We start from the raw sequence: 13,465 nt of genomic DNA on the forward strand, positions 1-13,465 counted from the left end.
AAAATTATATCACACTGGGTACATAGAACATCCAACCTCCTTAGCTGGGGAAGCCCCAGGGAAACAGCCAGGCTGGGGTCCCGATGGAGAGGCCTGGGTGGAGTGTCCTCCCCTTAGGTGAGACTTGGAAATGACTGTCCCCATAAGGGCCATATTTATAGAGCAAATGATGGGATTTAAAGTTAAACATTGTTTGCTTACATGCAGCTTGGAGTGAGCTGCATTTCTGTGTTATCATGTTATTATATTTTCAAGGAGCTGGGACTCTGTGTGTCTGCCTCCCCTCCCAGGTTCTATTCCAGGGAGCCAGCTCAGCCTGGAGCAGGAGGGGGATGTGAGACAAGATTTATAGATCAAAACAGAACAGAAGAGCCAATTCTGATCTGGAGGTCAGATAATATATTTCAATCAACCAGGCTTTTAAGGTTATCTGCACAGCATGAGTCTCAAAAACATTAGCCTGCCTGTGTATATGCAGGTCTAGCTGGTCAGTTATGTGGGACAAATCACAGAAACATCTATCCACATGGGCCACCTTCCTTTCATGATTTTAGGCTCATACTCTTATACATGGAATTCTTTTTTTTTTTTTTTTTTAAAGATTTTATTCATTTGACAGAGAGATCACAAGTAGGCAGAGAGGCAGGCAGAGAGAGAGGAAGGGAAGCAGGCTCCCTGCGGAGCAGAGAGCCCGATGCGGGGCTCGATCCCAGGACCCTGAGATCATGACCCGAGCTGAAGGCAGTGGCTTAATCCACTGAGCCACCCAGGCGCCCCTATACATGGAATTCTTCATTTAAAATGTTAAGAATACAGACTGCCTGGGTGGCTTGGTCGGTTAAGCATCTGACTCTTGATTTCAGTGCAGGCCATGATCTCAGGGTTGTGAAATTGAGCCCATGTTGGGCTCTGCACTTGACATGGAGTCTCCTTAAGAGTCTCTCTCTCTCGGGGCACCTGGGTGGCTCAGTGGGTTAAAGCCTCTGCCTTCGGCTCAGTCCATGATTCCAGGGTTCTGGGATCGAGCCCCGCATCGGGCTCTCAGCTCGGCAGGGAGCCTGCTTCCTCTTGTCTCTCTGCCTGCCTCTCTGCCTGCTTGTAATTTCTGTCTTTCAAATAAATAAATAAATAAAATCTTTAAAAAAAAAAAAGTCTCTCTCTTTCTCTCTGCCCCTCCTCCCTCAGAAATGTGTAAGATAACCAAACACCTATGATATTTTATTAAAAATTAGTATTAATATGGACACATAAAACATATCAAACTTTTTGTACTGAGTTAGACCTGTGTTTTAGTTCAGAGAAGAGAGTGGTTTGATTTAGGGTCATTTATGACATGTGGTAGCGGTAACGATGAAGTATGTATAGAAAATAATACATTGATTAATTCCCTTCATCAAAAAAGAGTAAGCATATATATATATTTTAAAGAGTAAGCATAGGGGTGCCTCGGTGGCTCAGTGGGTTAAAGCCTTGCCTTTGGCTCAGGTCATGATCTCAGGGTCCTGGGATTGAGCCCCGCATGGAGCCTGCTTCCCCCTCTCTCTGTCTGCCTGCCTCTCTACCTACTTGTGATCTCTCTCTCTGTCAAATAAATAAATAAAATCTTAAAAAAAAAAAAAAAGAGTAAGCATATAAACAGCCCTCAAAATTATTGAGATCTTGGAAGAATTACTTATCTGTTGTGTTTGCCTTGGGCCTTGCTTCCTGTCTTAGTCATTTTTACCTTCTGTAAATTCTAGGAACCCAAGTTGTGATGCTTTTAGCATTTACATCCAGGATGTAAGATCACATTTTTAAAAACGGAAGAGGATTTTTGCTATTTGAAGTTTAGCGAATTCATTTTAAAGCAAGGCTGGTCTTGCAGATGTGTCTGTTCTCGTAGAAGTAGATGGGCAGTGGTGCTGTTTTGGAGCAGCGCCAATACCAATAAAATGGTATTATAAGTGATTTACGTGTATTAACTCATGAATCCTCATTAACAATCTTATGAAGAAATTTTATCAATGAGAAAACAGCAGTGCAAGAGATTGGGTGACTTGGCCAAAGTAATGCACAATAGAATCACTGATTTTATTGCCTCTGTATTAAAAGGGGGTAATCTATATGCTTTTCTCGTTGCCTTGAGAAAAAAAGTATTGGAGCAGGGATGCCTGAGTGGCTCAGTTGGTTAAGCAGCTGCCTTCAGCCCAGGTCATGATCCCAGCGTCCTGGGATCGAGTCCCACATCGGGCTCCTTGCTTGGCCGGGAGCCTGCTTTTCCCTCTGCCTCTGCCTACCACTCTGTCTGCCTGTGCTCACGCTCTCACTCTCTAACAAATAAATAAATAAAATCTTAAAAAAAAAAGTATTGGAGCAAATATTTAAATATTTTAAATGTTTTAAATTTAAATATTTAATATTTAAAACTTTGATTTGATTTTCACTAGTGGTTGGTTTAGAACAATATCACTCTAAGGATGAACATACCTTTTTATTTGTCATAATTATGTAGGGTTTTTTTTATTTTTTAAGATTTTATTTTTAAGGGATTCCTGGGTGACTCAGTTAAATATCTGCCTTTGGCTCAGGTCATGATCCCAGGGTCCTGGGATCAAGTCCCACATCAGGCTCCTTGCTCAGCAGGGAGCCTGTTTCTCCCTCTCTCTTCCCTGCTGCTGCTGCTCTCTCTCTCCTCTTATGCTCCCCCCTACTTGTGCACTCTCTTTCACTCTCTCTGACAAATAAATAAGTACAATCTTTGAAAAAAAAAGATTTTATTTTTATTTTATGTATTTTTTTAAAAGGGCTTTATTTGTTTATTGATAGAGAATTCACAAGTAGGCAGAGAGGCAGACAGAGGAGGAGCAGGAAGCAGGCTCCCACGTAACAGAGAGCCCGATGTGGGGCTTGATCCCAGGACCCTGAGACATGACCTGAGCCGAAGGCAGAGGCTTAACCCATTGAGCCACCCAGGCGCCCCTAAGATTTTATTTTTTATTTTTATTTATTTATTTATTTATTTATTTTTTAAGATTTCATTTATTTATTTGGCAGACAGAAAGCACAAGTAGGCAGAGAGGCAGGCAGGGGAGGGGGGAGGCAGGCTCCCTGTAAGATTTTATTTTTAAGTAATATCTACACTCAACATGGGGCTCGAACTCACAACCCCCAGATCAAGAGTTGAGTGCTCTACCAACTGAACCAGCCAGGTGCCCCACTTATGTAGGTTTTGAAAGTATTTTTTTTATTACTGGACAGAATTAAGACTTGAAGGTAGATTGGAAGATCTTTTTCTTTTTTAGTGTATTTGAGGTTCACTTCTCATAGCAGTTAAAGTTCTGTCAGTTTCTAGGTAATCTCCTTTCTTTGTTTGACTCTTTAAAAACTTATGGTTAAGAAAATTACTTCTTGGGATGCGTGGGTGGCTCAGTTGGTTAAGTGTCTGCCTTTGGCTCAGGTCATGATCCAAGGACCCTGGGACTGAGCCCCATGTCAGGCTCCTCTCTCAGTGGGGAATGTGCTTCTTCCTCTGCCTGCAGCTTCCCCTACTTGTTCTTGCTCTCTCTGACAAGTAAATAAATAAAATTTTTAAAAAAAGAGAAAATTACTTCTTGGGTAACATGAAAATGAGCTAGTAAAAAAATAAGGTATGCTGGGCTTTAAAAATTTGCTTTGTCTGGTTTCTCCAGAGGAGGGCGCTTGGTGTTTACAGTTTAAAATTTTAGAGTTCTGTTTTTCTTTAATTGTAGATCGGGAGTCCTCCTCTTGATCCTACTGAGCATTTTCTTCCTGAAGAAGAGAAACTTGCTGAACAGGAGAGATCAAAAAGGTGAGTAGGTACAGAAATTGCTCTCACAGGTAAATTCCACGTAGTGTAGATAAGATGATTGTTCCAAAATCACTAGCTCATTTTCATGTTACCCAAGAAGTATTTTCTCTTTTGAGATGCTCCTAAAGTTGTAGAATATGGATTCTGACATAGATTTAAAAATGTCCGTTTGCCACTTACTAGAAACATGACCCTGTTCAAATCTGAGGCTCTGTTTTCCTCATCTCTCAGATAGCTACCATAGTCATACCCAACTCCCAAGGGGTGGTGAGAGGACTGAGCTATATGAAAGTTCCGTATCAGTTGTAAACCTTATACAAATATTCACTTCTTCTTCACAGATTTGAGAAGGTTTATACTCATAACCTCTATTACCTGGCTCAAGTCTACCAGCATATGGAAATGTTTGAGAAAGCTGCTCATTATTGTCACAGTACCCTGAAACGCCAGCTTGAACACAATGCCTACCATCCCATAGAGTGGGCTATTAATGCTGCTACCTTGTCGCAGTTTTACATCAATAAGGTAAGCTTCTTAAATAGTTGTCTAACAAAAAGTTACTGTATGTGTGTATAAAAATAGAACCAGGAGTACCTTGAAAATGTCATCTTTTAAAAACAGGTAGCTTGTATTTTATGATGTAAACTGGACAGAAAAATGCAGCCCAGTTTGCCAATATACTAGATTTATGTAGCTTTTTGTTGCATTAATCCTTTTGAATGGTAAGATGCTGAATTTTGTCCTTGTCTTACATGCTGCTTGCCCCTAAAATTACATGTTACCTAAGACCAATTCGTTTTTAATACAGAACACGATCATTCATTCTAGGGAGATGTTACCTTAAATTGCGGAGTTTATCTTAGAGACAGAGCTTTATCTTTATGCAGTGGTAATCTGTAACTATGAGGATTTGTCTGAGGAAGTTGACTGTTAAATGTGGGCTTCGACAAAAGCATGTGATGCATTTCAGTTATTCTTTAGAATTAACTCCTCCATAGTAATTTTTCTCTGTTGGAAATGTCTCTGCTCAGTTCCTGAGTTGTGGCTCTCTAAGATACACTTTTTCTGGAGGATTTACACAGAACAACCTTGAGCTTCTCAGTTGTTGATCACAGTTATTCAAAATCATGTTGGTATATTTTTAATTAACCCATTTATTCCTTTAGTTCCTAAGAGTTTTAATGCTTAAACCCTTTTCAGCCACCTTTCCCGGCCAGATTTTCTATTAATCCTCAGTAAGATACTCAGCAATAGAAATTACTTCTATTTGTATTTCTGATTCGCTCTGAAATTTTGGTTATTCTTTGCTGATCAGAGTACCTTCTTTAAATCTCTTTGGTTACCTGCTGCTGTATTCTTCCTGGGCCTTTATCCTTTCTAAGCTTTTTGTTAGTGCTGGTTCTGTAAATGCGCCCTATGTTTAAAGTATTGTCCCACAGAATTTCATTCAGAAAAGCTATTAGCAGGCAAGAAAGGGCTGTGGTGACTGCAGCATCGCTTCTAGGACTTTGGTCTAAGATCAAGTGTGTAAGTAACGCTGTCGCGTCTCTTGGAGCATTCAGTTAAACCTGACTCATGAATCCGTTCCATTGTGGTCGTCATCAGAAGTGTTACCTGGTGCCTCTGCTTGTGGCACCTTTTTTTTATAGCTTCCAGAGGCCCCTTCTTTGTTTTGTTTAGCAACTTTAAAGCCACATAATTCACTGTGATTTTACCTAATGCTTAAAACTCCATCGATATTAATAGTACTAAGATATTTAGATATTAATTCAAAGTGTAATAAAAAATTTAAAGTTGTTAAGCATTGCTTTTGTGGCGCATGCAGTAATTTTCATGAGTATCTCCCCCACTTTGTGCCTTTTTTTTTTAAACTGAAATGTTTTCTAAGTTTTTGTTACAACTGAGTTACATTGCAAACAGAGATTTGAACCATTTTTTTTTTTAAGCAATGCAGTTGTCATTTTTATATCATTCTCATCTTCCATCTGGTTCCAGTGATGAGGTTTTGAAACTCGATGTGTCCCTACCTGGCCGGTGCTAAAGTCCCACATTTACCAGCCACCTAGAGGGCACAGGGCACTCACTGCTGTAGCAGTGGCTGCTTACAGGCAACAAAGCCAAATAAAACTGAAAGATAATGATGGGTAAGGGATTGTAGGGGGACAGTTAAAGCTTCTTTATGTAAACTGTAACTTTCTGTGGGCTTCTGAGGTTTAACACCAACATTCTGATCTGTAGATGTTGCTGGGCTAATACTGTACACAGTACCCAGCTAGTCTCAAGGTGGCTTCTGAATTTGCTGTCATGGAGAGATACATTTAGTGCTGAGATTTTGAAGTCATAGCCAACCATGAAAAATCTTCTCAACGAAATGAGGTATTATTAATATGAACTAGACATTTAACTAATGAGGGTGGCTTCAACTAAAAGTTGGACTTTAACTTTGTGTCTCTGCTGGGTTGGTCCCATGACTTACGTGATAAGTGTTTGCGAGAACTTTGCCATCCCCAAATTTGAATTAGGAAGTCTTCAAGTGTGTTGGTAAAGCAGTTCCATAAAGTTCATCTGTGAAAATCTGTTAGCTTCAAAAGTTGATGGGAATCCTCATTCATGATAAGTAAATTCCCCAAATTCCAGAAGACAGGAATCTCTTCCTATCTATATTTACCCTTTTTGCCTTTGAAGTAGGATATATAGAGAGATCTCTGAAAATTAAATCTTCAAGTCCTCGGACAGAGGACACATTTATTCCAGATGGCATTTTGGCTCTGTGGACTGAACCTAAAGGCCTATGGGAAGCGCTCTCAGTCTAAGATGATAGCTGTTTTTGAAGCATCCTGAGTGATAACCTGAAGAGAGCTAACTTTCAGTTCAGTCAGCAATTGTCTCTCAGCCAGTTTGGATTATTATGAAGAGTTTGGGGGGATTGTCATTTAAATCTGTGAGGTAGCTTTTTAAGTAGAGAATATGTGTCATATACCTTCTTAATGTTCAGCAACCATACAGGGTCTCCTTAGTGGTTTTTACCCAATTTTATAGCTTTTCTCATACTAGAAGTCTTTATGTAAAAGTGTTGACTGCAAATAAGGCTGGGTGATGTTTGCACTTACCTTTGTTTATTTCCTCAACAGCTATGTTTTATGGAGGCCAGGCACTGTTTATCTGCTGCTAATGTCATTTTTGGTCAAACTGGAAAGATCTCAACAACAGAAGACAGTAAGTTCATATGTGCACGTTTTATTACACAGCTTTTAGAAAACATTTTCAAATCCTTTTAAATTTTAGAAAATTCACGAACAGAACAAGGAACTACCATAGCCCTTTTCAGTTCACCAGCTTTTAATAATTGCCTCATTTGCAATCACATTTTATTGTTCTTCAGGAGCATTTGAGAGAAGATTGTGAACGCTAGACTCCTTTACCCCTTTAGTACTTCAGTGCATATTTTCCAAGAATATTTTCTTACATAATCATAGAACAGGAAATGTAACATTGATACAATTCCTTATCTATAATGCATATTTCTGTTTCATTACTTATTCCCATATAATGTCTTTTCTAGTACTAGAGTATCCGGTTCATGATTTCCTACTGCATTTACTTGTCACATCTCTTTACTGTCCTTTAATCTGGGATAGTTCCCCAGCCATTCTTTCTCTGTCACATAGACATTTTTGAAAAATATAAGCCAGTTATTAAATTAGATTTCCATCAATTGGTGTTTGATGTTTCCTTAAGCTAAGAATCAGATGACACATTTTTGGTTGGAATACTGCATAAGTGATGTGTCCAAATGTCTAGTATTTAATTATTATGTTTTATTTGGTTTTAAAAATCATAGTTAACATGTATATTTGAGAAAATCAAAACCACAGTGAGGTATCATCTCATTCTCCTGGCTTTTATGAAAAAGACAAGAAATAACAAGTGTTGGTGAGGATGTGAAGAAAAGGGAACCCTCGTGCACTGTTGGTGAGAATGTAAATTCTCTCACAGCCACTGTGGAAAACAGTATGGAGGTTCCTCAAAAATTAAAAATAGGAATAACATATAGTTCAGTAATTCCATTTCTGGGTATTTGCCCAAAGAAAAAGAAAACACTAAACTGAAAGATATATGCATCCCCATGTTCACTGCAGTATTATTTACAGTCACCAAGATATGAAAACAACTTAAGCGTCCATTGCTGGATGAGTAGATAAAGAAAATATGGTGTATATGTACAGTGGATTATTATGCAGGAAAAAAAGGAGAAAAAGAGAAATCTTTTTTAGGAGAGGTATAAACTTGCAGTTATAATTAAGTTGTGGGATGTAATGTACAGCATGGTGATTGCAGTAAATACTGTATTGCATATTTGAAAGTTGCTAAAAGGGTATATCTTTAAAGCTCATTGCAAAAAAAACTGAACTGCATATGGTCATAAATATTAACTAGACTTCCTGTGATGATCATTTTGTAATATATACAAATATCAAGTCACTGTGTTGTGCCTATGAAACTAGTGTATAGTTGATCCTTAGTAATGTGGTGGGGTTAGGGGTCACTATCCCCTGGGTAGTTAAAAATCCATGTATAAATTTTGACTCCCTAAAACTTAATTACCAAGAGCTTACTGTGGCCCAGATGCCTTACCATAACAAACAACGCATATTTTGTATGTTATATGTATTAATACTCTATCCTTACAATGAAATAAGCCAGATAAAAGACAATGTTGGGAAAATCAGGAGGAAGAGAAAATACATTTACAGTACTGTACCGTAAAAAATTCATGTATAAGTGAACCTGTGCAGTTCAAACCCGTGTTGTTCAGGGTCAACTATAATGTCAGTTGTACCTCAATTTTAAAAAACAGTTGGAGCTTTTTATTATTATCAAATCAGTAACATATCTACATAGGGTCCTTGAACGCATTTTACAAAGGTATCAACCCAATAACTTTTGCTTCCGAACCTTAAGGAGGTCAAGTACCCAGTTCCACCAGCTATTTCTGAAAGAGAAAAAAAGGACTTCACGTCTAAGTACAGGTTCCAAAGTGGAGTCCATTATTTGTGGATTCTATATTTGTGGATTCACCTATTGCTACCGTTTACTTGTGACCCCAAACTTAGTACTCTAGGCACTTCTGTGGTCATTTGTTAGAACAGCAAAGAAGTTGGGTCACCTGAGGTGCATGTTTCCAGCTGATGTCGAACAAGGCAACACTTGCCTTCTTGTTTCTGCTCCCATAGAGTGAATAAGTATCCTTTTTGTGGTTTATTTAGTACCCTATTCTTCACATTTTTGTGTTTTTTGTTGGCAATTTCATTGTTTAAAATGGCCCCCGAGTGTAGTGCCGAAGTGCTGTCCAATGTAAACAGGTGACAGCCGTGACGTGCCTTATGGAGAAATGACAGTGCTGGATGTGGTTCGTTCAGGCACAGGTTATGGTGCTGTTGGTCCCGAGTTCAGTGTTAATAAGCCAACAGTAGATACTAAATAAGGGATCGTTAAATAGAAACACACATAAAATAAAGTTATACATATTGATCAGTTGATGAAAATGTGGCCAGAAGCTCATGGGAATCTAGCCCTGTATTTTTCCGAGAGGCAGTGTTTTAGCATTTGCTGATAATTCCGTGTTCACAGTGACTATAGAAAGAACATGACTATCACGGATAATGACAATCAACTGTATGTTGTTTCTTTAGTTTTACTGTTGGAGATAAAAACCACCTTTTGGGGGCACCGAGGTGGCTTAGTTGGTCAAGTGTCTGACTCTTGATTTCACCTGAGGTCATGATCTCAAGGTTGTGGAATTGAGCCCCATGTTGGGCTCCCTGCTCAGTGGAGAGTCTGCTTGACATTCTCTCTCCCACTCTCTGTCTGTTCCTCCCCGCCACCACTTTCTCTCTCAAATAAATAAATAAATCTTAAGAAAGAATAACAGACCCACTTTTTCTGCTGAAACAATTGTTCATCTAAAGGAGACCATCCAACCCACTAGTGACTTGCTTCAGTGCCATACTTCTGTGTTGCTTGGGAGGCTAGTGACTTGATTCTCTCCCTGTAGAGCTGGGCACTGTGACTGTTATACTTGGTGTTGGTGATACACCCACGATGATGGAAAAGGTAGCCTACAGAGGAAGATTTACATGGATTAATAGCAATACTTCATTAAATCTGATATGGTGATGGAAAGTGTTATTTCATGTTACTAAGGATTTTTTCTCAAATAGTGAAAAACCAAAATAATTTAAATGATGAAAGTTATTTACTTATTTACATTGTCATTTTATTTATTTTTTAAGTACTCTCCATGCCCAGTGTGGAGACCAATGTGGGGCTTGAACTCACGACCTGGAGATCAAGACCTGAGCTGAGATCGAGAGTTGGATCTTTACAGACTGAGCTACCCAGGTGCCCCGAATCATGCAAATTCTTAAAATAAACTTTTTTGCAAAAAGGAATGCCCTCCACAGGTGTAACAAGTATTTTGGTAAAACTGGATATGAGACTTGCATTACAAAATGAAATAATTGGGCCTTCACTAAACTGTCTCCATCATTCTGAATGTTAATTTGGGGGAAGCTTTGCATCCAGGACTAACTTTTAATTCATGAGAACTCCATTTCAATTTGAATTTCACTAAATTGGAATTTTTGACAAATTGGTTAATAGTTATGCTAACTTTCACCTTGTCTGACATATTTCTCTTCTTTTTTTTGAGAGAGAGACCGTGTGTGCGTGCACAAACTTAGGGGAGGGGCAGAGGCAGAGAGAGAGAATGTTTCTCTTTATTTTAGATTTTATTTATTTATTTGGAGAGAGAGAGAATGAGCGAGAGGGAGAGGTAGAGAGAATCTGAATCAGATTCCACGCAGAGCCTGATGTCAGGCTTGATCCCACAACCTCAAGATCATGACCTGACTTTGTGTAGATTTGTTTCTTATAGAAGTGGAAGCAACAGAATTAGAATGGTTATATTACAAGAGTGGTTATATAACCCTTGGAACATCTATTTAATTGTATGTAATGTTATACTTAAAAAGTGTTCCAATTTTAGTATATGTGCTGCCGAAGCGAGCACAATATACTTAAAAAGTGTTAAAGAGTTGGTAATGATACGGGTGAAGAGTTAGTGCTGGAATATGTAAAAGAAAAACCTATATTCAAAACTGAATATACATTGTGACCTTAGTTTTTACCGACAACACACAAGAAAAAAATTAGAAAGAAATCTACAAAAATAATAACGTGAGTGCCTCTGGATGGTTGGAATTTTGGTTGGGTTTTCCCCCCACTGCTTCGGTGAGAATCTATTACTCTTAAATTCAGGGAAAAGTGCTTTAAGAAGAATGTAGTACACAATGAAAACTGTGATGGTGACCATTAAACAATAATGTTCTGTGATTTTAGCTACTGAACCTGAAGGAGATGTGCCAGAGCTTTACCATCAAAGAAAAGGAGAGATAGCACGATGCTGGATCAAATATTGTTTGACTCTCCTGCAGAATGCCCAGCTTTCCATGCAGGTAATATAGTCAGAAGTTGCCTTTTTTTTTCTTAAATAAGCAGGAAGGAAGTAAACGCTTAAAATGGTAGTTATGTTTGTTGGGCTCACTGTGTGTTTATTATGCACAGCATGCAGAATGCTCTCAAATATTTCTTACTCAACCATCTGCCTTTTAGAATCTTATTTGTTTAAGGTCTATCCCAAATACCATTTCTTCCTTAAAGACTTTCCTTTGGATAGACTATAAATTCCTGGAGAGGTAGAAGCTGCATCATATTCATATTATATCATCATCACCAGGCACAGTAGATTCTCAATATATTAATTGTTCAGTGTGTAATTATTCATAGCCTAGATGTACCATTTCCCTTCTTTAAACACCATAAAACTTTCCTTGCCCGTCCTAAATCGCTTAGATTTTGCTTTGTATTATCTCTTCATATTCTTACTCTTTTGCTTTGTATTATCTCTTCATATTCTTACTCTTATCTTTTTCCTTTACGTCTTTTTAGATGATAAGCAACCTAATCTTTATATACTTTATACAGTACATATATTTATATTTATTTTATAAAAATCTGTGTCTGGAAATAGCCCTGCCAGTTTATGGTAGTTGTATGTTTATGACAATTTACTTAATCTCTCTTTGTCTCAATTTTCTCACAAAGGAGGTGGAGTTGATAACAGTATTAACCTAATAATGTTGTTATCAGAGTTAAATTAACATATATATGCTAATCCATACTGAATCCTACTTTCTTTTTTTTTTAAATAAAGATTTTATTCATTTATTTGACAAACAGAGATCACAAGTAGGCAGAGAGGCAGGCAGAGAGAGAGAGAGGAGGAAGCAGGCTCCCTGCTAAGCAGAGAGCCGGATGTGGGGCTCAATCCCAGGACCCTGCGATCATGACCTGAGCTGAAGGCAGAGGCTTTAACCCACTGAGCCACCCAGGCACCCCTGACTCCTACTTTCTAACCACTAAGGAGGAAAGTAAAGCATTTGGATGCAGTATACTAAGCATAGATACATAGAAAACTTTCCTGGAGGAGTTAGGCTTTTTTTTTTTTTTTTTTTTTTTTTGCATGCATTAAAATACAATAATTTTTGCTAGTGATAATATAGAACTTATGGAACTAGTAAACAAAAGAAAACCAAACAAACCACAAAACTCCAGAAGCATACATCATGCAAGGATGAGAGCATTTTAGCGGTAGAGGGTAAAGGTGAGGCCTATTTGGGAAAGAAAGGAAATAGGGAGAGCTAGATAGTTTTATGTCTAGAGAAGCTGGAGCTAGGAAAAGCCATCAGCTTGCTTCTGCTCGGAAAGCATGTAAATAAGCAAACAGCGGGGGAGCAAGTACGGGGCTGCAGCTCGAGAAGAGGTGTGGGCTGTAGCTGTAGGATTGTGAGGCATCCTCACGTGGGTAACGGTTGCAGCCGTGGGTACGCACAGAGTCACCTGGAGAGCAGTGCCATCCAGTAGAAATCGAATACCAACCATGTATGTAATTTTCAGTTTTCTAATGGCCACATTAGAAAAGGAGGAAGGGTGAATTAACTTTATACCTTTTATACCCAGATTATATTTTAAAAATTGTCATCGATATTAAATTAAAGAGATTTAAAATTATTTTTGAATTAAGTCTTAGAATTGGGTATATCATGTGGATACAGCCCACATTTAAGTTTGAACTTGCCACATTTCCAGTGCCCACGAGTCATCCACATGTGGCCACTGGCTATTGTTTTGAACAGTGCAGATCAAGAGACAATGTTGAGTGACAGGGAGAAAAGGCTTGGGTTGGGGGGGAGCATAGAGGGATCTGATGTTCTGTTTTATTGGCCAGGAAGAGGAAGATGAGTTTAGTTTGTTTTTGTTTTTTTTTTAAAGATTTTATTTATTTATTTGACAGAGAGAGATCACAAGTAGGCAGAGAGGCAGGCAGAGAGAGAGGGAAGCAGGCTCCCTGCCGAGCAGAGAGCCCGATGCGGGACTCGATCCCAGGACCTGAGATCATGACCTGAGCCGAAGGCAGCGGCTTAACCCACTGAGCCACCCAGGCGCCCTTGTTTTTTTTTTTTTTTTTAAGATTTATTTGAGAGAGAAAGAGAGTGGTGGGAGTATGAGTGGGAGGAGGGGCAAAAAGGGAGGGAG

The 13,465-nt window shown here is 38.7% G+C and overlaps 1 protein-coding gene across 1 annotated transcript in view; it reads left to right on the top strand.

The window, feature by feature from the left end:
* The window catches only part of LOC123955377 (kinesin family binding protein), a 35,488-nt gene that overhangs the window by 19,501 nt on the left and 2,522 nt on the right, over positions 1 to 13,465 (top strand). The window contains exons 3-6 of the mRNA XM_046027357.1: positions 3,729 to 3,808; positions 4,150 to 4,333; positions 6,940 to 7,024; positions 11,210 to 11,325. Coding sequence (XP_045883313.1) covers positions 3,729 to 3,808; positions 4,150 to 4,333; positions 6,940 to 7,024; positions 11,210 to 11,325 — 465 coding nt within the window. The remainder of the gene's footprint in view (positions 1 to 3,728; positions 3,809 to 4,149; positions 4,334 to 6,939; positions 7,025 to 11,209; positions 11,326 to 13,465) is intronic.

The sequence above is a fragment of the Meles meles genome, chromosome 13 (assembly GCF_922984935.1).
Source record: "Meles meles chromosome 13, mMelMel3.1 paternal haplotype, whole genome shotgun sequence".
In the NCBI taxonomy this organism is placed as follows: Eukaryota; Metazoa; Chordata; class Mammalia; order Carnivora; family Mustelidae; genus Meles; species Meles meles.